Source organism: Centroberyx affinis, unplaced genomic scaffold (assembly GCF_046629955.1).
Source record: "Centroberyx affinis isolate AG114_WGS23_722 - 3 ecotype Tasmania unplaced genomic scaffold, CSIRO-AGI_Caff_v1 ptg008557l_1, whole genome shotgun sequence".
In the NCBI taxonomy this organism is placed as follows: domain Eukaryota; kingdom Metazoa; phylum Chordata; class Actinopteri; order Beryciformes; family Berycidae; genus Centroberyx; species Centroberyx affinis.
The window spans coordinates 1-24,930 of record NW_027284231.1 but is presented as its reverse complement, the minus strand read 5'-3'; the positions used below and the strand labels follow the sequence as shown (position 1 = coordinate 24,930).

The window sequence follows — 24,930 nt, the reverse complement described above, 5'->3', positions numbered from 1 at the left end:
CGAGTGGCGTATTCCTTTTGTAAAACGTTGGTAAAACAACGTAGAGAGCAAATGTTGAAGAAATCTTTTGAAATTGGCAGCAAGTTACTCTCAAAACACTTTATTTTTTTAAACCATGGACGCGCTTTATTAAGTCGTGTCGTTTAAAAAATATTTTCTCATGTCACCTAGCGAGCTCCGTAAATGTTATATAGCCCAGTTCTTGAAAACTAGTTAAACAAAGTAGTTGTAAACTATTTTTTACAGCCACTTCGGCTATTTTGTAACGACTTTTAGAACGTTTTCTGTAGTTTAGAACGTGACGCAGCCAATCAGAACTGACCCAGACTTACCAGTTTTATAAGTGCAGACTGGGCCCAGGCAGGTTTATGAAAAGGGCCATCATTTAAACTGTTGTGGGGAATTAATAAATCAAGTTATTGAAGTTGTAGGTCTTGCCTGGTGAACACAAACCTGTTTAGTTTAATTTTATTGAAGTAACAGGCTTTGGGTTTTCTCTGTAGTCCTTTTCATCAGCCTCTGAACACATGCACAGGCTTTCCCTTATGAGATTCTGACCCATACTAGAAGTGGTAACTAGATTTTTCTGAGTGAAGTTATTCGCTACTTACACACTAGGTGTCACTGTAGGCTTATATGTGCTGGCTGCTTGAAGGCGCCCCTGGAGCAGTTTCAGAATATCATAACAGAGGGAATGTGACTTGTGTTTTTTTTTTCTTGCTTTTCAGCCTGATTCATTTAATCAGTCAGTCAAAAACATTAACACATTTGCTTCATTTGAATAGAACTTCATAGCCACTGCTATATGACATAAAATAATAAAAATCTTCTTTATTCCAAACATACATTTATTTTACACTGATACTGTAAATCAGCAGAAATTGTGGAATTTTATAATGTAAAATTCCCAGCCCCCTGTTAATTTTCTTCATAAATTCTGAGATACAGCTTTTTTTTTTTTTTAACATAATTCAGTTCAGTTTCTGATGGCACAAATGTCACAAAGAATGCACTTATTAGATTTTTCACTGATTTGTAACAAATTATTTACCTGTTACGTGTTAATGTAACATTAAAGTACTACTGCATTCAAAAACACAAGGACAACAACATAAACTCTTCCCACTGTCAGTGGTTCTGGTGGCTCCATACTGACATAAGGTGCATTTTTTGGCATGGTTTGCAACAACTCTGACTGTTAATCTTGCCGAGATTAACATTTACATCCAAAGATCCCAAATCCCAAGATGCATTTCTCATGTAGTAGTGTCAGTATTCCCTAAAAACAAGTCAGAAATGGTTTGGAAATCATCAGCAATGTTTGAAAAGAACATGAACCAAATTAGTATCTGTGTACACAACTGTGGAATATTAGAGAGAGCATATTTTCTGGCAGTCATCATATGAATAACAGGTGTTGGCCCCAAGGCAAGTTTAAGTGTGTCATGCTGGCAGGGAGTTTTCCCATGATGCAGCACTGCACCGTTCCTCCATGAAGAACATGACTATTCAGTGCTTTCTTGATGGCAGTGGTAAACATCAAGCACTTCCTCCACCTCCTGTGAAAAGTGTCTGGTCCAGTGTAAAACATACCAGCATTATAAAACAACAGAGCAGAATATCCTTTTAAAGCTCCACCCTTCTCACCTCTTGGGAATTTACTCTAGTTGATGGGTGAGTCTAGTTTGTGTCTTCAGTTCATTCCAGGATTAATTAGAGTTTTTGGAGGTTGTATAGCGCCTCAGGTCCATTCCTCCCCTAACATTACAACACCCTCGACTATTTGTGCCAAGTCTATCCCCCATTCCTAGATGCTTATGTCAGCGTGTAAAGACTTATTCAAATTCATCCTCATTCACTAAACAAATACAGATGTTTTGGATAAATCAAGCAGTGTGAGACATTACGTAGCTCTAGGATTGAAGAAGACAATTTCAATTTGGAATCTATATCTTTGCAACAAAAAAAGTAGGCCTTGTAACTTTATGAGTAAATCTGAATACCAAAACCATTTGACCAGTGCACAGATAGAATAACATGACACATGCTAAATCATCTATGAATGGTTATAGGCGAAATTTTCTATGAATGCTGTGAAACATTTCAAGTTCATCCAAATTCAAGTCATGGTTTGCATTGTTTTTCGTCTGTGTTGAATCTGTTCAGGACACTGTAAAACGGCTCATAAATTCCAGGAGCCTCACACCTTCTCTTACCCCCCTCACTCCCATTTATCTGTAGACCCACTGACTTGTAGAGGAGAAAAAAGCAAACAACTGATGTTATAAGTATAGTGTTATAACTGAAACTCCTTATGAAAAAGAACTGGGCCTATCCTATAATACATTTTGGGAGAATACAACTGTAAATCCCATAGGAATATTATAGTGCTATCATAGACACAGTATAAGTCTTTGATTAGAACAGTAGTGAATTTGTGTTTAGGGAGCCTGCTTACTGTTAAAAAGCTGAATTAGGCCTTGACCTTGTAAGACAGGAGACATTCCCAGCAAAACTGCAAATGCACCCCTTATTCTTTGGGGTACATTTCCCATATCCCCCCTCAGAGCCTACTTTCCTCCTGTCTCTGCTGTTCCCGGGCCAGTAAATAGCGCTCCAGATTGCATGTAACGGGCTGCAGTCAGCGAGTCATTTTTTCCGACCGCTCAGGCACCAGAGGAGCGTCGCAGCTTCCACGAACTGCTTTCGTCGCTGGGATTTCTTTGCAAGGTAAGTTCAGCTACACCACACACAAGGGCCGTATGCAATGGTAGCAGAATTATCAGGAAAAAATACCTTTAGAAGTACAGTAGCTATTGATGCTGATCAGAAGTTGATTGCTGCGATAGTTCATTCCACCCATTTTGATGGATCAGTGTCAAGCTAGCCAGAATGAAAATAAGACTTCCTGTAACCCTTATTGACCAATATAGCAATATATACCAATATATTGCAACGTTATTTGAGTTAAACTACAGTAGCGAAAATATACGATAAATTTAAGCAGGAATCTGTAGTGGTCGCAGAGTAACAACTGTTCATCTGTACCCCCAGTTATTCCCAGTTATTAATTATTTCTTTCTGTCGATTGCAACACTTTGACTCTGACACTTTTATTTTGAAGGCAAAATCGCTAAAGTTTCGTTTTTTTCCGGCTATATTTCTATGTCTTAACGACGCTTTATGACAGCACCCGGCGCTGTATGACTTTTTGTCTGTTATTCTTATCTTTTTAACGACCAACAGAAATTTTGCTTAGCCTATGTGAGTAAACACCCATCCATTCCTCTTAGATTTCCACAGCATATTAATGTCTGTCTCGGGAATGCATGTGGGAGCTGTATTTTAATGTAGTCTTACATTTCTGATTGTTTGATTTCATTATTATAGCTCCCTAAAACAAAGTTAGTGTTTTATTTTCATGTTTAAAAGAACCTCCCAACATAAGATGAGAAAGGAGTAGCCTAGGCAACATTTTGTTTTTGTCTGCTGTGAATGAAACAGAAACTTGATATCTGGGAATGCACACAATGGAAAAATAGTTTAATAGTGGATAAGGATTGTCTGTCATGATGCCAAGCATTGCAGTAACTATCCTCGCCAGCTGGTGTGTTCCATGTTTGCAAGTCTTAATGAAGCCCATTACATTATGCTCCAGCCAGCTTGGAGATGCTCCAGGAGGAAGTGAGCTGGGCCCGGCTCTGCCTGTCCTGCTGCCTCCTGCTGGGGGTCTGGCTCCCAGTGGGGGGGGCAGGGCCTAGCCTCACCCCAGAGCAAGAGTCTGGGGAACCAGTCACAGAAGACTGGGAGTGGGGCTCCGGTTCCTTCCTGCTTCAGGAGCTGCTACACAGCTTCCCTGCTGACAGCCCCTTCATAACGGAAACCCCAGGGAAGCCGGCCAACTGCACCCAGCGCTTCTGGCTGCCCCCGTCCTCCCCAGTGTGCTGGGACAGCATCGCCGGGCCGGAGGAGTTTGCGAGGTCCCGCCTGCTTGTTCTCCAGAACAGGGCCGCCCTACAGGCTGTGTCCACCTCCAGCGGGGTGGAGGAGGGAGGAGTCTCCTACCAGCAGCAAGCCAGAGAGGAGGTTCAAGGGGTCCGGTCAGACCACCAGACTGTGGCCGAGGCTGTGGGGACCATGCAGAAGGTGTTCCTCTCACTGGAGGAGACCAGAAGAGACGGGAGGGAGCAGTGGGCCTTCTCCAGGTGAGGGAGAGGGAACCATTTAAGTTTTAGGTCTACAGGTTAAATGCCTGGGACAAACTGTACACAACTGTACAGATAAAACTAGGTAGCTCCATCCACAATTTGTTCTTGAATGTTTCTTTTGAGTGGAGTGCATGACCATACCTAATACCCATAGCACCTTTTAGAATAATTAATTCAAAGGTTTGGCTTTCTGTTGGCAGATGCATACTTTGCACAGTTCAGATGATCACAAGTAAATTTCAAAGCAGGTTGAATTTTCTCTTGGGCCCTATAACACTCACAGCAGAATATATGGTGCTTTTACCACCAGAATTGCTAAATCCCTTTCTGACGATGTTACGCTGTATCAACCACTAGTCAAGACCTGCCGCACTGTGTACAGGAATAGAAATTAAGTTTCCAATACATACTGATCCAAGGCCAGCTTTGGGAGTTTTCCTTCCCACAGCTAATTTATTGTTAGTGAGGGAATCTGGAGTCCTGGATCAGGGTGGAAACAGTTGTCCAGACACCAGCTGAGTCATTTCTACAGTCGTCTGTCGGCACATCTGGCTGAGACAAAGTTCTGGCACTGAAATAGTTGTACAGCATTAACGTTTTCTCTCTCTGTTGGATGGAAGAGATCTTATTTTTACCTCGCTTTGATTACACCCTGATTCATACTTTTTTTTACTTTTGTCAGCGTTTTCCATAACACCACACTTGTCAAAGTCGCTGATATTTACTGGTGGTTTGTTGTCTCTTTCAGCATGAAAGAGCAGCTTGCCAGCACAACGGATGCCATACATGGCAGAGAACACATGGCAAACCTTCTGGAGGAGCAGTTCTCCACACTAGAGAAGTCTCTACTCAACATGCAGCTTCGACTCAGAAAGCTAATTGCACAGTGACAACGTCCTGTTGCCTCTTGTTCTTTCCTTAGTTGGACGGTATTAATATTCATGTACTGTACGGCAATGCATGCATGCTCAGGTTTATAAGGATATTATTCTCTTGTAAAGTGTGAGGACAAAGCACACTCTTAATATGCACCTTATCATTTTGTCATCATTACTCCTACCAGTCCAATGTGTAGCCTATAATCAACATAAATATACAAACCTTACAATATCAGGACGCTTTGATGAACATGTGGCAGTTAAATCTATTTTTACATTCCCTGTCTAGAAGCATGTTCCACATGGAGATTTATGAGTTACTGGTCACATTAACAGGCTCCAGTAAAGCTGCAAGACACATGTGAAGCTTTGAATAGAATGAGTGAGTTGTTTTACATTTCATTCATGGTTCATAAACCACATTGTCACATGAAATACGTATTTATCTTGCAGGATTGTGGTGTAAAAAGAGATAATTGTGGTGCAAAAGGTATTACACACAGTATGAATCTTTATTTTCAATATCAAATTTAAACAATTTTGTAAATAAAGAGGCAGATGAGGTGACCAGTTGTTATAAACACTTGAAATATTCACATCTATTGGGTTGAGTGTGAACTTTCATTTGCCAAGACGATACATGTTCAGTTGCCACACCTTGTTTTGTAGTTAATTTGAAAAAAAAAAAAGGTATTTGTACCTTAGATTAGTTCAAACTACTTTCAAGTCTATATGATATCAATCTACTGACAACCCGTGGCAATGCATATCTTTTAGAAAACAGTAATATCAGTAACATCAGCAGAGAAAAATCCAGGTCATCAATCAAATTTTGAGAGCATCTATGAAACAAAGTGTTCACCCAATCATATTTCAAAAGCTAATAATAGTTTGAGAGATGAGGCATCTGTGCTCCAGTGTTGTGGAATGGATCTCCATGTTGTTTTTGCCCATTACAATGAATGAGTGAACATACAATTCTGCAAGTTATTCAGGAAAATTCAGGAAAATTCACTCGTCCTGATAGTAGTGCATACAAAAACTGCATAAGAGATTTATAAGAAATTGCTACCAGTGAAACTTCTATCACAATCTAAAAGTATAAGCACATCATGCAAAATACACCTTAAGTGCTTATGTTCTGAAAACAAAAATTTGTCCAAAATCAGTCTACTTTTCAAGTATGTCATTTTGCTAGCAACGACAGTACTTTAGCCTACTCAAATGCATTATCTTTGGAAAGGCAATGGATTAGGTAGTAAACTTGAGATGGGGTGATTGTACTGTGATTTGTCTAACACGGTTTTGTTTAGGCCAAGGTGACAAATTTAGGTTTCCGGCACAGAGAGTTCATGGTAGCTAAATTGTACTATATAAAATAAACCCAAAGATGTTCCTCTAAGACTGTATTGTTGTGTCTAATGTAGATCTCTACAAGAGAATGCCTTCACTTGATTCCACATTTGCCCTCTGTGGCTCTACTCTCAGTTCCACATTCACTACCTTTTCCCATGAGCCCTAGAACTCGACTTTGTCAATGTATTTAAAAGCATTGAGGAAGTTCAGGGCGTCTCTTCTGCCAGTCACTTTGCTGTCAATCACTGGCAGGATGTGTACACTTGATAACATCTGTCCAGGGCAGAGCTGCAAAGAAGTGAAATGAAGCCAATGTCCTTTTAGTTGTCAGCCTCCTCTTCCTGCATTTGCTCCAAGGACTTGAGGTAATCCCGAGCCAAGATCTTCTTTGGTAGGATGTCTGTCAATTAAAAAAAAACATATATTGTATTTGGTTTTAAAAAGACATTGGGGACTTGAATCACAATATTAATTGCTTGAGACTTGACGCATGAAGAGAAGACTTGAGACTTGAGACTTGGCTTAACTTGGGTTCTGATGACCTGGGACTTGATTTCTAATTTGATGACTTGAAAAGCTTTCTAAAGTCTTGACAAAAGATCTTGTGTATGTGTAAATGACTTAAAACTTAAAGTTATGAGATTTGTTCCACCAGACAACTGAATTTAAATTGTTTTGTGAATTTGTATGGAACGACTGAATTTACTGAAGTTGAAACTGACTATAGAAATCAAACTCATTATGCACTTAGTAAGCTTTTATACTATTTATAGTACTTAAACAATACTGCACTGAAAAGTCCTAAATAGTTTGTTTTCTTGAAGTTATTAACCTGATGCTTGACTTGTTCTCACTTTACTTGGTCTTCTACATTTGGACTTGAGACTTGACTTGGTAATCTACACTGGGACTTGTGCCTCAAGACTTGAGACTGACATGGGACTACTTTTCACCTTAATGTAGCTGTAGTGTACAGTGTCATGTGGCCCCTGTGTTTGAGAGAAGCGGTAGACATTGTGAGTACAGACTGTTCTTACCTGTGAGAAAATGAAAAATTTCCGTCTCCTCCGCGGTGCTGGCCAGGTCACTGTACGACAGCGTGTTGTTGTCCTTCCCGGATCCGTTGTTGAACGAGGACAGAGCCAGGTGCTGGACAAACAGCTCCTTCAACAACACAACACAAGTCAACGGGCGATAGTAGCAATACACACGACCAGCCAACCTAGCAGCAATTAAAGTTAGCTGGGGAGCTAGCAGCAAAGCTAATCCTTGTTAGCAGCAACAGCTAAGCAAGCCAAGGTGATGAACGTTAACGGTGCTCAGTCAACGGATTTAAACGACAGCTTACTGTAGCCTTGGTGGTGAGGAAAAGAGCATCCTGGTTAATGCTGGAGACGTCAGGGGAACTTTTCATGATCAGCCTCACTCTTGAGATCGGCAGGGAGATGGTTTTGTTGTTGGAGGCATCTTTGTCGGAGTTATTTTGAGACATCTTCATGAGGACAGTGGATGTTTCTTGGCTAACAACGCCGACACACAGGGCGCGAGACAGGCGGAAGTTGTAGTATTGTTTTGAACGGTGACGTAGCTCCGTATTTTCAATCTCCAGAAATCCTAATTAAAGATCCGTACGAAGCGTTTTATACCTCATACGAAATATTATACTCGACAGTTTTAAAAACTTGTATGTATTTATTTAAGTAAATACATCGCAAACAACAAACTGGTGAATTTCAGCGCAGTTTCCTCCAGCCCGATAGTGGCGCTTGACTTGGTTTTACCCAAATCACAAACCACCGAAGAAGAACGGGTGCAGAAACAGTGGTCGTTAGCAATAGCAAATGTTTGGCTGCACAAATAAACCACCTAGGTTGAGGTTTAGCGGTGTCATACTTTAGTAATGTAATGTCATTATTGTCTAAAGTCCGCCGATCGCAACAAGGGGATATCTAATTCTTCACTTGTTTTGTGGCTGAGGTTGTTTGCTGGATCTACTTTTGTCTGATATTGATGTTACCCAGCTAGCCAGGAACCGAGCTAGCTAGCTCGCATTGTTAAACATTGTATTCATTTCGTTGCCTGGGAATTGGACCACGGTGTCGTTTTCTGACCATAACGATGCCGCTAGGCTTAAAACCATGTTGCGCTGTCTGCAAGACGAATTCATCGTCGATGTGGAAGAAAGGAAACCAAGGGGAGATACTGTGCAACAACTGCACAGGAAAGAGCAGCAGCGGTGGAGCATCAGGACCTTCTCTGTCCTCCAACATACAGCAGAATAATGGCGGAGGAAAGCAGGTTGGTCGCCCTGTGCAATGTGCATGTAACATGATCTACAATCTGTCTCACTGTACATTCTTGGCAGTGAATGTGATGAGTTAAACAATGGATGGAGCTAGCTGGATCAAGCATGCTTTTCTGCACCTAAATGCCTGATAGTATTGTGGTCTTCAGTCCAAGCAGGAGATCCACAGGAGATCAGCACGGTTGAGAAGCACCAAGTACAAGGCTCCTGCGTCCGAGAAGAAAGTGTCAACAAAAGGAAAAGGGAGAAGACACATATTCAAACTCAAGAATGTAAGTTCGAGATAGATTTCATTATCAGTAAATTGCATGTTCTGTTACTCTGTTCTGTGGGTTTATTCGTAATCCTATATATCGTAATACATTTGACTCTTGGTGTGTGATCTCTTCCTCAGCCAATCAAAGCGCCAGAATCTGTAGCTACAATCGTCACGTCAGAATCTGTTTTTTACAAGGTATGGTGGTTGTTACTGTTGCCAAGCAACAACTAATATAATGGTTCTGTACAATCTCAGACTAGATGATGTCAGCATAACCTGTTTTGATCTTGAGTAAACTGCCTGATCAATTTGCAGCTTTCCTCATCTAATTACAGCATTACTGCACTGTGGTTCTATTAAGGCAGTTGGGACTCATCCTCAATCTTTCTATCTTTACTCAGGGTGTATACTACCAGATAGGAGACGTGATCAAGGTAACAGATGAGGAGGATGGGAAAGCGTACTACGCTCAGATCCGAGGCTTCGTCCAGGACCAGTACTGTGAGAAGAGTGCTGCGCTGACCTGGCTCATCCCCACCCAGGCCAGCCCAAAGGACCAGTTTGATCCTGGGACGTACATTGTCGGTAAGCCATTGTTGTTATGGGATGAGAGTGATGCAATTTTTAGGCTTTTTTCCCCAAACCTACTTCAGACAAGTGCAGGTTCACATTATTTGTAGCTTGAATCCTTTCTGTGTCTGTAATGATCAGGATAGGCCTTATGTTGTTTCTTAGTGTGACTTGTGTGCTTTCTTTTAGGCCCAGAGGAGGATCTGCCCAGAAAGATGGAGTACCTGGAGTTTGTATGCCACGCCCCCTCTGAGTATTTCAGGTCCCGGAGCTCTCCGTTCCCAACCATTCCCATCCGACCAGAGAAAGGCTACATCTGGACCCACATAGGACCCACACCAGCCATCAGCATCAAAGAATCTGCCGCTGGCAGCAGCTAACAGGGCCATGATGGAAAGATGGACTTAGTCTGTTGTGTTTAAACAGACACATGTACATTTCTGTAACATAATGAAGCCAAGATGGCTGTATTATACTGGCAACACAGCCAGTATTTCTGATGGAAGACGCTGTTTGTACTTTAATACACAGAGGAACCCAACTGGCACCACATATTGAATCGGGCAAAAGGATGCTGTTGACACAGCGCAGGCAGTGGAATATTACTTTTGTATTTAGTAATAAATATAGAAAGCTCATTTCCATTATCTTCTGTGTGTGTGATCATGGTTTTTTAATGCTTTGAGTATCATTTACGCATTGATGCAATGGCTATAATCTCATGACGTTATGCTCAAGGGCCAGCAGGTGGCACTATGCCACCTGTGTTTTAGTGCACCCCTCTCAAATCCAATAACCTAAAACTGTCAAGATAGATACATCCTGTTCCAGCCTACGGAAACCTTTGTCCGCAGAGTGAAACGGCATACTAAAATTAGCCTCTCGCAGAACTCAAGGTAATGGACCAAATGTGAAACAGTCCCGTTGGTTCCCGTGCACGAAAGTAGCGGTCTAGTCGGCCTAATGGGATTTAACCGAAGAAGGAAGTAGGTAGGAGTGAACCCTCTCGCGTCGCTTGTATACTCTTGGATAAACTCTACCAAAGCATCCCAGTCAAATATTGTTGAGCTGTATTGCCTTGTCTCGTGTGGATCAAACGACCCGGGTGCCAGCACGTTTGTAAGAAAATGGGTATATTAGGCTCCTTCGTGTCGAATGTAATTTTTTCTTTCGTCATGGGTTGGAAAGTATCTTTTCTTGATCAAGTGCACCAATAGGTGGGATTTAAAAAAAAAAAACCCACATAGAAACCAGAGGAATATGGGCAAACTCCAGTCCAAACATGGTGAGATATTTTATTAAAACGCAAAGTGTATTTTTAATATTCAGTGTGACTAGCATCATGTACACTTTTTCTCTCCTTATTGTTTGGATAGCTTCTAAACGCAGAGAGAGTCCTGAAGGTAAGAAAGTTAACTTCATATCTTTCGGAAAAAATATATTTAATATGTTTATGGCTACAGGAAAATGTGATTCAATACTGTTCTGTGCAAATAGCGGCATGTATTTCCACAGTTGTTCTTCTGTTCTGCAGGTGGTAGTTTGGCTTCAAACGTGCTCAGCTGTCAGAGGGAGCTGGAGCGCATGGGCATCCACACCCCCAAAATAAAACTCAAAGAGGTAGAATGCATTTTATATTGTTTTTTGTTTGATTTTGTCCGATTTTGTTTGAGTTTTTGATACATAGTGGACAGAAAGGCAACCCCACACATAGCTAAAATATAGCCTACTGGAGAAATGTTTGCCACAGAAACATCTTACAGTGATTATTTTGTCATGTGCTTTACCTGGGGGCCTGGTCTCCCCAGCTTGGCTATGAAGCTCCCATCTGGAAGACAAACACATGTGGCTTGTTAGGAGAGAATGGTTTAGAGGAGAGGCTTGAAGCTGGGACAGTGATGGATGGTGGAAACCTGGAAACCAAGATGATGGTGGGGGTGAGAGGATGCACTGGAGACTACTCTCATGATAATCACATGAAATTCTGTAGCTGTGGTATAGAATAGACTATGGCATAGAATAAATAAACCTATCATATCTTTTCCCCAAAGGAAACTTGAGATATGAAGCTGTCTTAGCATATTGGGAAAGACAATGCAGGGCCCGTGCCACAACATTAAAGGAAAATCCACCCTACAAAACTTGAACAATGCCCAATTTTGTTGTTTGGTGATGCATTTTACTTATTCCCGTATATAATGGGCCAAACGAAGAAACGTGACATCACTTTGACATATTTCCAGTTGAGCTACAATGGAGTTTGAAAATTTTCACTATCTAAAATATGAATGGTAAACATCAGATTTTGGGGTCAGTCCCTCCGAATCAAAGAGCGAGGACTTTTTTCTAGACTCACAATTTTGCACCAACGTTCAACAGTCATACAGGGATAAATCCATCGTAGAAAGAGGCAGAGATACCAATTTCTCCACTGACAGAATGCAATACAGCCACAAGACATGCTGTGTTTTGAGCAAGGGGCATGACTCGACTAGAAGATCTCTCGCTCCACTATCGCTACTTCTCTCTCCACCTACATGTAAAACCCACAGCTGAATACAAATAGTTCAGGCCCGTTCTCTCTCTTGTTGAAAGTCATTCTGGGAAATGTAGGAAATCACTGAACTTAAGTAGAAGTAGACGAGTGTTTCTAGCTGACCCACCACTTCATAAATTGATGATATCTAACAGAGGGTGGATTTCTCCTTTTTAATACCAGAATAGCTCCATGAATGTGTGAAAGTGGTACAATAAACTATCCCACTAAGATACGTTCCCTTACTGCAGAAGAAAAGCAATAAAAAAAGACATTGACATTTGCTTTTCTGATCTATTTGAGACCAGCCTAGTTTCCTCCAGACCTCGGCACACGATGCTCCGTCTCAGTCAGGCAATTACAGGATGAACAGTGTGCGCTCACATCCAGCTAGGGGACTTGAAAGGTGTTTGAAGAAGGTTGTATTTTTTTCCCCCTTCCCTTCCTCCACCTTTTTTAAATAGGCTGCCATGTCTGTGTGAAGTGCAACACGGCTCAGAACAGCAAGGTCTTTGAGAGGATTAAAAAAAAAAGCCCTCCACATCTGGTACTGCTTTCCTACTCCAGCGACAGACAGAGAGACAGACAGGCAGGCAGACAGACAGACAGACTGGGCAGGGGGAGAGGAAAAACATGGAGGGAGGGGTGAGTGTTTGGTCGTGTAAACGGCGTCACGTGTCTGCTATTAGTGTTAATGAGGCAGTCACATTTTGGGCTGGGTACTGTGGGAAAACGACAATAGTCTGTTTAGTTTTATCCATAGAAGGCTGTAGATGTAGGTGACTGTCCTGCACCCTCCCAGTAGCTTTACTACAGACTCTCCTGTGTGGCTGTGGATCTGCCTTATATCTGTAATGTAACCCAGTTCTGTGGTGTGAGTAAAACACAGAGGCGTCATGTGCTTCAAATGATCACAGCTCGTTCAGGGTGTCTCCAAGTAACTTTGTTTATCCAACCGTCTTTACAAGTGAAATGTGACACACATTTCACTTTTTTTTTTCTTCCAGTTTTCTGTTTGATGTCTTAATCCCATTTGGACACAACTGGAGAGGTCATGGGATTTGGTGTGCATTATCATCAGTCTCAGTGTCTGCTGGAGTTTTGTTGTGTTGAGGTTCATGAAGTGTTAGAAGCGGTGAGGATATACATTACAGCGCTATATGGAATTTCTGGAGGCGTACAATTAGGAAAAAGAGGCGGACTGTTGCCAGGTTGTTTAAAGGGTCGTGGTGGAGTTTCTGTGCTCACTAATGGCACAGTTCTTCCTGCCATTAGATTTTCCAGTCTAACAATTGCTTACAAAAGTGTCAGCTGCGAGGCGTCTCTCTCATTGCAGGGTTTAGTTTATGTTGTTTGGTGGCAGGTTTTGGTGTAACATAAACTCTTTTTGTGGTGGTTCCTTGGTGTGAAGTCTGTCTATTCTTCTAACATTTGAAGAGTTTTCTTCCAAGAGATCCACCATTTCAACAAAGTGGCACCAACAAAATGATTAACATGAATATAAACGTATGGAAAAACATTTATATTATTAGCTGTCTTAAGATCTTTGTCTACAAAATTCAAATATTTCTGAGGATCAAATCACCTATATGTTTGAAGTACTATGTGAATTTCATGAAACAATTATTTCTCAATAAGGAAATATTATTTTTCCTCTATATTTTGTCACCTCTGAATTGGTAAAACAAAACCTTGTATCATCACTTTGAGATTATTTGATCAGACCCTGTGTTTCCTCTTTTTCCACTCATGGTTAAGGAAAAGGTTTTTTAGGGTAGTAGCTGTTTGTAAACCAGTACAGATGAGACAGTTGCATGCAGATGCCATTCAAACCAGGGTTCAACTAGCTCTTCAAAAACATAACAATATTCAAAGTGTATTGGATTTTAAGTTTTACCTGGAAGACTACACTGAAATTTATAGAATTAGAAGTGGACAACTAACCAGGGTCATCAAGCATATTTCCAGCATATAACACCAACCGTTATGTGCCAACATGGTAGAGCCTCCAGTCACACAGGTGCAGACACCAAAGCTCTTTCAGTAAGCCAAGCTGGCTCAAAGAGACTCCTGTTGGCCCAGAAGAGTCTCCTTCTCTCTGCTCTGCTTCTCATCCTCACTTCAAAAGCACACTGCTCATTAGATTAGCTCTGCATATGGCAAATATGTACATATTTGCCATATTTATATAGAAACACACAGATGACCAAAGCATGACGGTTATAGAAGTTTTTGGTATGTGTGAAGAAAAATGTGCTTCTGGCATCACTTACATAGCTGTGGATAACAATTTGAGACTTGGAGACTTGCAGACAAATTAACTAAATGTTTACTTACTTGCCTGTCAAATGTTCATCATGTTCAAGTGTCGGCAATATCATCCTCTGAAGAAATATCAGCACCTTAATTGTCAAACCTGTTTGCTTTGTTATGATCTCTGGAGTGTGTGTGTGTGTGTGTGTGTGTGTGTGTGTGTGTGTGTGTGTGTGTGTGTGTGTGTGTGTGTGTGTGTGTGTGTGTGTGTGTGTGTGTGTGTGTGTGTGTGTGTGTGTGTGTGTGTGTGTGTGTGTGTGTGTGTGTGTGTGTGTGTGTGTGTGTGTGTGTGTGTGTGTGTGTGTGTGTGTGTGTGTGTGTGTGTGTGTGTGTGTGTGTGTGTGCAGACAAACATTGTAACCAGTGCTTGTAATCACTTCATGTGTCAGCCTCATATTGTCGTCTAATATAACTAATGACGAGGAGTGGTTAGTTTGACTTCCAACCATGAAGAAAACCAATCCAGTTATTGTTTTGTTTGGAATCCAGCTTTCAGTCCAGTTCACATGGTTAGCACCAATGTGTCTCTTAGGTGTCTGTTCGTCATTGTGCTGGCTAATGTCTGGCTTTGGTGATTATATTTGGGCTAAAATCCCCCTACCAGAGCATTCCACGTCTGAGCCAGGGAAGCCTGGTTTGTTCAGTGGGATCCCCCTTTTATGATTTGTTATTTGGCGATTTGTCAGTGTAAGGAAACTGCAATTTATGTTCATCCTGAGGTTTTAATTGTTGGGGGATATACGAGTATCATTGACAAGAAAACTTCCAGGGTAATCGGATGAGTTTGTTGTTTTTGTTTCATAATCCATGTATTGTTGCGGGGGGGGATTACTGTGTGAGAACAAGAGTGAGAACAAGAGAGGATGACCTCACTGCTCCAGTGATGTGTAATTTCTGCCGTAAGCCTTTGGCTTACGACTTTCACGCTGGCAGTTTACATCACATGCTTTTACATGTAGTAATGCTTTAGGAAAATTCTGACACAAGTTACATTTTATCAACAGAAGTGAAACTACAACAATAGGTTAAGTCATAGCACAGACCTAAAATGGAACTGGCTCCCATTCAGTGAATTTAGCAGCCAAACCAGTCCTCCTCCTTTGGGCTCCAACACTTCCTAACCAACTGCACCCCTCCCTCCTCTCCCACCTTTTAAAAATCACTCCATCTGGTTTCACATGTGAGCTAGCTTGAGCGGTCTTCTCTGAAACGTAGAGCTGCTCAATGGTTACATGCTGTTAGACCTGTTTCTATGGACCACAGCTCCTCATTTTCCCACAGACGAAGGAAAGTGACAGCCCGAAGACGAGCAGTGTAGCAGTTAAGATTAAATTAAATTCCAAATGCCTGACAATACATTTGTGTGTGCTGAGATGAAAGTGGTGGTTATCTGTACTTCACAGGCTTCATAACTGGACAGAGAGGAAAAATATTAATATGAGAGACGCAGCACAGAGATCACCAGGTCACTGTCCCACCCCGCTTTGCGATGAAACTACCTATCCAGGTATTGGGTGGTCAAGAAGGCTAAAACAAAGGCAGCCACTGTTCTGCTGAGGCTGGAAGCTTTGTGGTCTCAGGATGGGGAAGGGATGGATGGGGGAGGAAGAGAGGAAGGGGGATGGAGAGAGGGGGAGAAGGGTCCCGGATACTACCAGGGTGACACCCTGTTCAAGGCAGGAAAAGTACCCCTATACACACCCAACACACACACACACACACATCTCCCTGCTGCCACTCCACCACTCTTCCACCCTCCTCCCCCCTCACTGGTAACCATACCCCACATCAAAGCCTTGGAGCAGGCGGAGCGTGGAGGACAGTTAGAGGAGGGTGTGGAAGGAGCTTGGTTGTGGTGTGTGTGTTTGTGTGTGTGTAGGAGGGGGTTGGGAGCCATCAGCAAGCCAGCTATCTGTCAACACACACTCTACCGTTCCTTTTGTTGCTCATCTGCATCTGCCAGAGAGATAGTGTGACCTTTTGTGGTGGATCGATGCGTTGAGAGAGTAGAAGTGTCTTTTTGGTGTTTCCATTGGCTCTGTTAGCGGTGCAGTCTGACTTCACCCTGACAGCACATGTGTTGCTTCAGGTGTTTTCTTTTAATCATGGAAACGGATGTATAGGTGTAATGTTTTATGGTTGACTGAAACAGTTGGAAATTCAAATGGAAATGGAGTGGAATTGGAAAAAGGAGAGAAAGGGACAGAAAGAAAGGTCATTAATAATTTTTTTTTAAATTACAAAAAAAATAAATTCTTCTTCTCATTCTTCTCCTTCTCCTTCTTCATCACAATCCCGTTACTTTTACTTTGTGGAAAATGATGTATTTTTAGTGGTTACTTCATGGCGTACCAGTAAAAAAAAATACATAAAAATTCCAACCAATAATACCAACACAGATTTTTGAACAAACTGCCTCTCCGCCCCTCCTCCCATCATATAAAACCTGCAACTTCACAACTTTCAGAGCGACAGGAGTGCCAACATGATACAGCAGTGCATTTTTGGGTGTTCACCATCAAAAGCCCTGCTTCTCTTTTCCTATGACATCATGGCTGTGCGTCCCTTGAATTTGTGATGCCAAAGACAATGAATGGGACTCTGACTTTGTGTCGAGTTGTCACACCAAAATAAAGTTCCTATGCTAGCATTGCTAACAGGTATGAACCAGAATTTAAACCTCATTTGGGTGCAGGAACTCGCACTCAAATCTTATGGGATCAACAATGTCAGTGACCCATTCATTGTCTATGGAGCAGAGCCTGATTTTACCTCTCAGTGACATCACAAATTCAAGGGCCAGTTCTCTAGTTCTAGGAAAGTGGTGCATGTTCACTAGTATTGATTGAACAAAATGTGAATTCTTAAAATGGGTGGCATTCCCCTTTAGGGCCAACAGTAATAATTGACCAGGTGGGAAAATGCCTTTACATTTCAACAGTGAATATCAAAGTTCTGGCACAAGCTGGTCACATGTGGTGAGGAAGGAAAGGTCAAGATGTCAACAGGGAGCCACAGCCAGGGATGATGCTGATCTTTTATCTTTCCTCCCTCCTTTGCTCTTTTGCTCACTTGCTGACTCACTCGCACTCTTTTTGTGTGTGTTAATGATTCAGAAAGATTCGCCATTCCTTCAACTGATATAATGAATGTCACAATGCATTGCAGATGGCTTTATTGAATGAACTTAAAGTGGAGTCAGTGACGGTTTTCTCATTAAGGTGTCACATAAAAAACCCAGATGTTCAAAACCTTTCCAGCATTCCCCTCACATCTGAAGATATCCATGCACACACTCATTGCACATGAAAATCACTTGATTGCTTCCTCTCCTCTTTCTCTCCTTTAATTCACACTTTGTCACTCTGTTCTCAGGACTTGAGTGGAGGAGAATTGAGGGGAAAGTCCCAGCCTGATCATGATCACCACCTGAAGGGTGAGTAGAGAATTACATGCATCAAGCTACAATGCATCAATATGCTCATAGCTTCACTGACCACTTAGCTTATTAATAAGGGCTTAATTATTATTTGAGAGATTTTGGTCCATTACCAGAGGCATTAGAATTGAGATGCATGTGTTTCATAGGTCATACCCCCTTGCTTGCCTTGGAAAAAAGGAAATTGTGAAAATATCCACATCTGTTTTATATTTATATGGGAATGCCTCAACCTTTGTATGATACAGCTGTTTTACCTGTTTTCTCTCTGCAACCATGCATGAGGCATTTTTAAAGTAGCTTGAATAAAATGATTACAATGAATAAATGATTTACAGTCACACTGCATGTTAATGCAATGTTAGTGTTTGTGATGTAGTTAACCCCAAACTCTGGGTCCACTGAACAAAGACAGTCACAGTCCCATTCTGTTTCAGTGGCACTGCCACCAGAGAGAGGATCAGACAGGGAGAACTTCCCAGTCAATAAACAGACACACAAGAAGAGGAACAGCCACGCTGGTGTGAGTGCACTCCTCCTTACCTCTGACTCTACTGCATCAGCACAATTATAGTATTGATTTTAGTAAACTGACTTGTGATTTTTTTCTAAACTCTCTGGCACTCATTTCCCCTTGTGGCAAAAGCCGCCCATCTGGTACTACTCAACAACGTATTTTTGAAATTAAACAATGTGGTTTGGTGGTTTTAACAGCTTTCAAGGCCCTAAGGGTCGACACATTCAACACTTAAATGTCTGACTGAATGAATGACTCAAAAACTGCAGTGAAGTGGGTCTTTCTGCAACAGCAGCAGTAAGTTTGTTCTTCTAATGCCATGTGAACATACAGGACACGGACTGTAATGTTGTGCTGGAGGACGACGCTCGGCACGAGTGGCTCTTCACACTCTACGACTTTGACAATAGTGGCAAAGTCACCAAGGAGGTAGATCTGCTCACACTAACAAGTTTATCTTTTAAATGAATTATTTGGCTTTTCCCACATTGTGTGTGTGTGTGTGTGTGTGTGTGTGTGTGTGTGTGTGTGTGTGTGTGTGTGTGTGTGTGTGTGTGTGTGTGTGTGTGTGTGTGTGTGTGTGTGTGTGTGTGTGTGTGTGTGTGTGTGTGTGTGTGTGTGTGTGTGTGTGTGTGTGTGTGTGTGTGTGTGTGTGTGTTCTGCAGGACATGTCCAGTCTGATGCACTCCATCTATGAGGTTATAGAGGCATCAGTCAAGCGGCCTTGTGGCGGCACCACGGTCCTGAGGGTCAAGCTGGTCGTAACCCCCTCAAGGAGCCCAGACAAGATCTCACAAACAGGTAAGAAAAGTCATACATGCACATCCATTTTGGGGGGTTAAACACTGCAGTCATGCACCCACAGGGAAATTAAATTCTTCATAAACATTAAACCACTGTCTGCAGCAGATAGGGAGCAGAGTGCGCCTCAGGAGGCAGGAAGCCCAGAGAGGAGAACCTATTGTGTGGATGAAAACACCGAGCGTAGAAACCACTACCTGGATCTGGCTGGCATCGAAAACTATGCTTCCAAGTTTGACGATGCTGGTAAAGAAACTCCATTTCATTCCACAAAGTTGCAGAACATTTACCTCAGAATCACATTGAACTCAGCCTATTTTTTTCCTCTTATTTTCCAGAACCCCCCTCTCAAGAGCCCAGACAGGAAGCTCGTCCAGCTCTTCAACGCCACCCAGTGGTGGTGAGAGAGAACTGCATCCCCACTGAGTCTCGAAGAGGCCTCTCTATCCTTCGATCCCTCAGAAGCAAGGCCATGGCAGTGGGGGAAGGCAGGAATGGAGGAGAGGGCAAGTCGGCCAGGTTACACGGCCAACACCCTGCCATATGGTGCCATCCTGCCCATCCTCCGCCTCAGGCCCACGTCCCCCTGCAGCGTACCCACAGCAAGAGGCTCCGCTCGAGGGTACAAGATGCCGGCTGCCCCTCCAGACCAGTTGGTTCTCAGACCCAGCCAGGGGGAGAGAGGGAGAGATTACCCAGCCTGCATGTCTCTTGCAAAGCCCTGGCTCCTCCAGGCCACAGGCATGAGCACCACCACCACCATGAGCACCATCACCATCATCACCATCACCACTACCACCCTTCATAAATGCATTTCAGTCACATGTGAGAGACTGGCATTGAACTCAGTGGGTGACAAGACTGTGCTAGTCTGCTGAGCTGAAGTGTAGCATCATTTTGGATGTCAAATGCAACTCATCAGGTATGAGAATTGCTATGTGACCCAAGGACTAAGTCCAGTTCTTGAACCATCTCCTTTCTATTGTACAGAGACTGTATTCAGTGAGGTAGAATCAGGCCATGATGGCAGTGTTATCTAATGCAAACAAGTCCTGAAAGATTAACCTGCAGGATTTAGAGCAAGCCAGCTGAATGTTGTTTGAATGCCATTTTTATAACCTTTTATCGCCCTTCAGACTGACAGTTTCCTCTCAGGTTCCTATAGATTACCACTTCAGTTATAATAACTATAACATTACTTATGAGTAGACTACATTTGTTCTATATTTTATACTGCCCATATTTTGACATAAAAACATGAAAACTTACCATCATGACATATTGAGAGAATATGAAGTGTTTTTTAATGTTTGAAGAAACCAAAATAATGTACAAATGAATTTGTATGTAATAAAGATATTTTGTTTGTCCTGAGATGGTCACATTTGTTTTCTCTAGCTAGTATATGACTGAGCACATAGCAGGTAATGACAGTGGCTCATTTCACAGTTCATAGTTCATATAATAACAGCTATACAAAGTCCATGCTTTGTTTTTTTCTTTCATGTACGGTTTATGTACTGTCGTGACAACACTTTCTCAAAGGGCAGCAAGGGGTTGTAACATTTAACATTTTGTGTCAGTCCCCTAGAGCTAAAAGCAAGTTCTTTCTACAGCCCTTCAGTCGAGGAGGCAGAGATACCTTTTTTTCTACTGACAGTAGCCTCAATAGACCAGAATGCCATGCAACCACCTAGACATGTTGCATTTTAGAGGGGCAAAGGTCATTCTGGGAAATGTAGGAAATAACTAACTGAAGTAATAAGTAAATTACATCACAAAATAACTCCTGGAATGCAGTGAACTGTTCCCTGTCTCTGCTCTCACAGAACATTGTTTTCTGTGTTCCTTTCACCTGGTGTGTGTATAGCATACAACACACAAAGAGATGTTTTGAATAGTGATGGATTTGCCAACAGCATTCAAACGGTGTTGCTACTCAAGCCTGTGGTGAAAGTTGCAAATAGACTCGATGCCCGTGAGGCGAAGGACATGAGACAGCTGCTTCTATAAATAACCTCCACCCTCTTACCTACCACGAGACCCCGTGCCTTGCCCTGCCTCACCACTGCAAGCCAGTCCCTAACAAATGCAGCACACCCACATAGACGGCAACAGAGGAAATCAACAGGGAGCACCAGAGGAGGCAAAACACTGACGCACCGAGCTGTTTAACATCAGCTCGCATCAAGAACCAAGAAACCCCAGAACTCAAGGACCTGTGGGTAGGGATATAACCTGGAACCATGAAGTCGCTGCGGTTCATCGCTGCTGAGGGCTTCGTCCAAAGTGGCCCAGGTGCGGTGGAGAACCTGAGCTGTGTGTCTTTTAACCTCTACCCACTCCTCTTCAAGGCCTGCTACCTGCACGAGCAGGCAGAGCTGCTCCATGCCCTGGTCCAGACATGGCCCCTGCCTGAGATCAACCTGCAAAGGCTCCTGGGAAGGACGGCCGACTGCCAGACGGACCTGACCTCCTGCACCTGCCGACTTTGTCTGGAGGCCATTCTGACTGGCTTGAAGGTACTTAGCTGGTCTTGACTCTTGAGACTTTGCAGGGTTTCTTTTGCTGTGTTCTTCAATTCGGATCCTTGTGGCCTTTAGGGGATGCATGCTCTCGTTCCCACCTGACTCAAACACACCTGATTCATCTACAGGTGGACTAGATAAAGTATTAATGCTACAACATGTTTTGTTTTCTGCAGGATTATGTGCTGTCTGTGCCAACCACCTATGCCAAGACCCTGCGTGTGGTGGACCTGACTGCTTGAAGGACACCGAGCACCAAGCCTGCCCCTGCCAAACCACCCTGGGTCGATGGGCGAGAACCCACCTCCTGACCCAAATGTGCTATGAGACCATGGTGGCCATGCAAGCCAGCGATGTGACCCCGTCCGCCTTCGAAACATCTGTCGACGTCCGTCTGAATGGCTTCGTCACGGGCCGCAACTACGAGGTGGTGGCTCAGGCCCTCCTCCTCCTCCGCTACTGTCCACTGAAGCTTCGTTTTATTGGCTTTCGGGCAGATTCCCTCGCACTCAAGCAGCTGTTCTATGTCCTCCGACTGGCAGAACCTGAGTCCATGGCAAAGCTGGAGGTGGTCCACAATGTTCCCCTGGAGGCCCCACACCTGGAGGTGCTGCTGTCCAGGGTGGAGTTCCCCAAATTGCAGTCCTTGACCCTGCCTGCTGGGGCGCTGGATGTTCGCAGGCTGGGCTCCGATGATGATCTGCTGGCTACCCTCGGAGAGCTGCTGGACGGTTGACCCGCCTGACTGAGCTCTACATGGGCTTCTCCACCCTAACCGGACACCTACGCAGACTGCTGAGGTGACTGGATGAGAGAGAGAGAGAGAGAGAGAGAGAGAGAGAGAGAGAGAGAGAGAGAGAGAGAGAGAGAGAGAGAGAGAGAGAGAGAGAGAGAGAGAGAGAGAGAGAGAGAGAGAGAGAGAGAGAGAGAGAGAGAGAGAGAGAGAGAGAGAGAGAGAGAGAGAGAGAGAGAGAGAGAGAGAGAGAGAGAGAGAGAGAGAGAGGGAGGGAGGAGGGAGGAGGAGAGAGGGAGAGAGAAGTGTCCTTGTTTGTGTGTACATCTGTGTGAGTGAGAGGTGATGGATATTGCTTGGCTCCAGCACCGATCATGAGCACACAAGGCATCATCCAGAGCTTTAGTGTGGCTCACAATAATAATAATAATCACCTCCAACCATCATCACTGCACGTTCCCAACTTTAAGCCTTTTGTTTAACAATGTTAGGCATTTTGTTATTAACGTTGTTGACGCTTGCCATGATGCCAGTGTGTGGACAGACAGCAGCATCTGGCCAAAGCTGCAGCTCAGCTAGAAAGCAGATGGGTCTACTTAACAGCTCAAATGGAAATAAAACAAGAGCATTAACCCAAAACAACAAAGAGCTATCAGTTACACTCGCATATAATTCATCAAGAAAGAAAATTGGGTTTAGGAAATAAAAATGTCAAAATCTGTATTTGGGACTTTACTAGAATACCAGATGATGCTGAATACCACACTTGGGTCAGATAGTAGATGCAAATACTATTTAGTGTTTGTTTGGAGCACCAGACGGGTGTGATCAGGACAATTAAGATGGTGTCAGATAATATGTCACTCAGAGAAAAATGGTGAATTGACTTTCAAATACTTGCCAGTAATTGTCTAAACATTTCTGGCCCTCACCTATGTGACTAGTCCCACCTGAGTTGGACTAAAACAAACCATGAAAAGTATTTGGTAACACTAATAACCCAGGTCTGCCTACTACTCACTACACAATTAAAATTGTGCTTACAAATTGATGGTTAGGGGCCAGTAATTTCTGGTCCTAATCATTTTGGCCTTTGGTCCCACACCAACTCATTCCCATTTCCCTCTGTTTTATTTACCCAGTCCTCTCAATACTCCACTGCAGTGCTTGGAGGTGGCCAACTGCAGCCTGAACCGTGCAGACATGGTGTACCTGGCCAACAGCCTACACAGTGAGGCCTTGGTCCGCCTGGACATCAGCGGGCACGACATCATTGGCACTTTCTCCACCACCTTCCACAAATTGCTCAGCCGTTCCTCCGCCACACTGGCCAGCCTGGCCCTTGAAGAGTGTGGCATAGAGGACGAGCACATGGATGCCTTCGCTGAGTCTCTGGCTCGCTGTCAGGCCCTTCAGGAGCTCAAGCTCCTGGGAAACCCTCTGAGCTCTGTGGCCCTGCGTCAGTTATTCTCCGTGTTATCTGCAGGCTTCCCCAAGTTGAAGTACATAGAGATGCCAGTTCCCCGTGACTGCTACTCTGAGGATGTCACTTATCCGATGGATGATTCAGTCCTGCTGCAGTACGACAGGGAGTTGTTTCAGGAGCTCAGAGGCCAGCTGACGGGGATCCTGGTAGGGGCTGGAAGGGGGAGCGTGGAAGTGTGCACCCCGCTGATGGGGGCCTATGATCCAGACATTAACGAGACCAGCAACGAGCTGGGGGTGTCTATGCTGAAATCCTTTAACAGTGTCATTGGGAACTTTATAGATACCATAAATGATGTGGACGCCAGGAGATCCCAGACTCAGAAACAGTAATGCATGAGGTCGCCTGTGGAAGACACAGGTGAATTCTGAAGGTCAGGCAGAGAACATCTATAGCAGGGCGTTCAGATCTTGTATTTTTACATTTGTGGGCATGAATCTAGACATTTGTGTAGAGGAGACCTGCAGCTTTATAGAAAAGTTGATGCTACCTTGACTATGAGTTGCAGATCTCTTTGCTGTGTTCTTGGAAAACAGAACATGTAGGCTGCCTAGTTCTTTTTAATCCAATATAAAGAAAATTTCTCTTCACTAGGCAAAGCTTGAATGAATGCTAACAGGGGAAATTGACTTTAAGGCATAATTCCCTTCCTGACTGGATATTATCTCAGTAGTGGATCATTATCCATTTCCCAGTACCTTCTTCAGCCTGTAATCCAGACAGATGTGAAGTGCCTCTAGATATAGTTACTGAAGTGGCTATTAGATTCACTTTAAAGAAAAAAAAACTTTGCTTCATTACTATGTGTCACCTGTAGCTATGTGTATTTATGTATATATTCTGGTTTTAATGTGTTGTATATAAAGGAGTTTGTATGGGAAAATTTGCAGCCGGGCAGAACAGGGTAGATCCCAATTTTGGTGATACAACTTTGACTGATTCATTCTCCCATACCAATAAATCTAACCTTTATATTTAAAACCGTCCAGTACATACAAAAG

At 43.1% G+C, this 24,930-nt stretch overlaps 5 protein-coding genes across 8 annotated transcripts; 4 read left to right on the top strand and 1 right to left on the bottom strand.

The window, feature by feature from the left end:
• The first annotated feature begins 2,673 nt into the window (after positions 1-2,673).
• On the top strand, positions 2,674-5,112 carry LOC139640177 (uncharacterized). Its single transcript, XM_071514349.1, has 3 exons — positions 2,674-2,730; positions 3,659-4,205; positions 4,957-5,112. The coding sequence occupies exons 2-3, from the start codon at positions 3,670-3,672 to the stop codon at positions 5,096-5,098; spliced, it is 678 nt and encodes a 225-aa protein (XP_071370450.1). The 5' UTR covers positions 2,674-2,730; positions 3,659-3,669; the 3' UTR covers positions 5,099-5,112.
• Positions 5,113-5,147: 35 nt separating this feature from the next.
• On the bottom strand, positions 5,148-7,972 carry chrac1 (chromatin accessibility complex subunit 1). Its single transcript, XM_071514350.1, has 3 exons — positions 7,791-7,972; positions 7,480-7,606; positions 5,148-6,842 (listed from the first exon to the last, which is right to left on the bottom strand). Exons 1-3 carry the CDS (start codon positions 7,938-7,940, stop codon positions 6,763-6,765), a joined length of 357 nt encoding a protein of 118 aa, XP_071370451.1. The 5' UTR covers positions 7,941-7,972; the 3' UTR covers positions 5,148-6,762.
• Positions 7,973-8,251: 279 nt separating this feature from the next.
• gatad1 (GATA zinc finger domain containing 1) lies at positions 8,252-10,214 on the top strand. Its single transcript, XM_071514357.1, has 5 exons — positions 8,252-8,740; positions 8,897-9,019; positions 9,142-9,201; positions 9,408-9,591; positions 9,766-10,214. The coding sequence occupies exons 1-5, from the start codon at positions 8,561-8,563 to the stop codon at positions 9,954-9,956; spliced, it is 738 nt and encodes a 245-aa protein (XP_071370458.1). The 5' UTR covers positions 8,252-8,560; the 3' UTR covers positions 9,957-10,214.
• Positions 10,215-10,668: 454 nt separating this feature from the next.
• Positions 10,669-20,474, top strand: LOC139640180 (protein naked cuticle homolog 2-like). Of its 4 annotated transcripts, none has more exons than XM_071514354.1 (9): positions 10,669-10,861; positions 10,953-10,979; positions 11,111-11,196; positions 17,801-17,861; positions 18,302-18,387; positions 18,715-18,810; positions 19,047-19,182; positions 19,291-19,428; positions 19,521-20,474. In XM_071514354.1, exons 1-9 carry the CDS (start codon positions 10,837-10,839, stop codon positions 19,988-19,990), a joined length of 1,125 nt encoding a protein of 374 aa, XP_071370455.1. In that variant the 5' UTR covers positions 10,669-10,836; the 3' UTR covers positions 19,991-20,474. The 4 variants fall into 4 exon arrangements, with proteins under 4 accessions (XP_071370455.1, XP_071370454.1, XP_071370456.1 ...); XM_071514353.1 differs by having other exon boundaries at positions 19,288-19,428; XM_071514355.1 differs by lacking the exon at positions 18,715-18,810 and having other exon boundaries at positions 19,288-19,428.
• Positions 20,475-21,428: 954 nt separating this feature from the next.
• Positions 21,429-24,261, top strand: lrrc14b (leucine rich repeat containing 14B). The gene is given in 5 exon segments (XM_071514348.1): positions 21,429-21,704; positions 21,887-21,941; positions 21,944-22,435; positions 22,438-22,510; positions 23,586-24,261. Coding segments are annotated over 5 exon segments (1,572 nt in total).
• The last annotated feature ends 669 nt before the right edge of the window (positions 24,262-24,930 follow it).

Bases quoted from the DNA above. Each gene is read 5' to 3' on its own strand.
- LOC139640177 (XM_071514349.1), top strand. From the start codon at position 3,670: ATGCTCCAGGAGGAAGTGAGCTGGGCCCGGCTCTGCCTGTCCTGCTGC. The intron at 4,206-4,956 runs GTGAGGGAGAGG...TGTCTCTTTCAG, and splicing joins GAGCAGTGGGCCTTCTCCAG to CATGAAAGAGCAGCTTGCCA.
- chrac1 (XM_071514350.1), bottom strand. From the start codon at position 7,940: ATGAAGATGTCTCAAAATAACTCCGACAAAGATGCCTCCAACAACAAA. The intron at 7,607-7,790 runs GTAAGCTGTCGT...GTGTTGTTGAAG, and splicing joins TCCTCACCACCAAGGCTACA to GAGCTGTTTGTCCAGCACCT. The intron at 6,843-7,479 runs GTAAGAACAGTC...TTTAATTGACAG, and splicing joins AATTTTTCATTTTCTCACAG to ACATCCTACCAAAGAAGATC.
- gatad1 (XM_071514357.1), top strand. From the start codon at position 8,561: ATGCCGCTAGGCTTAAAACCATGTTGCGCTGTCTGCAAGACGAATTCA. The intron at 8,741-8,896 runs GTTGGTCGCCCT...TGTGGTCTTCAG, and splicing joins ATAATGGCGGAGGAAAGCAG to TCCAAGCAGGAGATCCACAG. The intron at 9,020-9,141 runs GTAAGTTCGAGA...TCTCTTCCTCAG, and splicing joins ACATATTCAAACTCAAGAAT to CCAATCAAAGCGCCAGAATC.
- LOC139640180 (XM_071514353.1), top strand. From the start codon at position 10,837: ATGGGCAAACTCCAGTCCAAACATG. The intron at 10,862-10,952 runs GTGAGATATTTT...TTGTTTGGATAG, and splicing joins CAAACTCCAGTCCAAACATG to CTTCTAAACGCAGAGAGAGT. The intron at 19,183-19,287 runs GTAAGAAAAGTC...CACTGTCTGCAG, and splicing joins AGACAAGATCTCACAAACAG to CAGATAGGGAGCAGAGTGCG.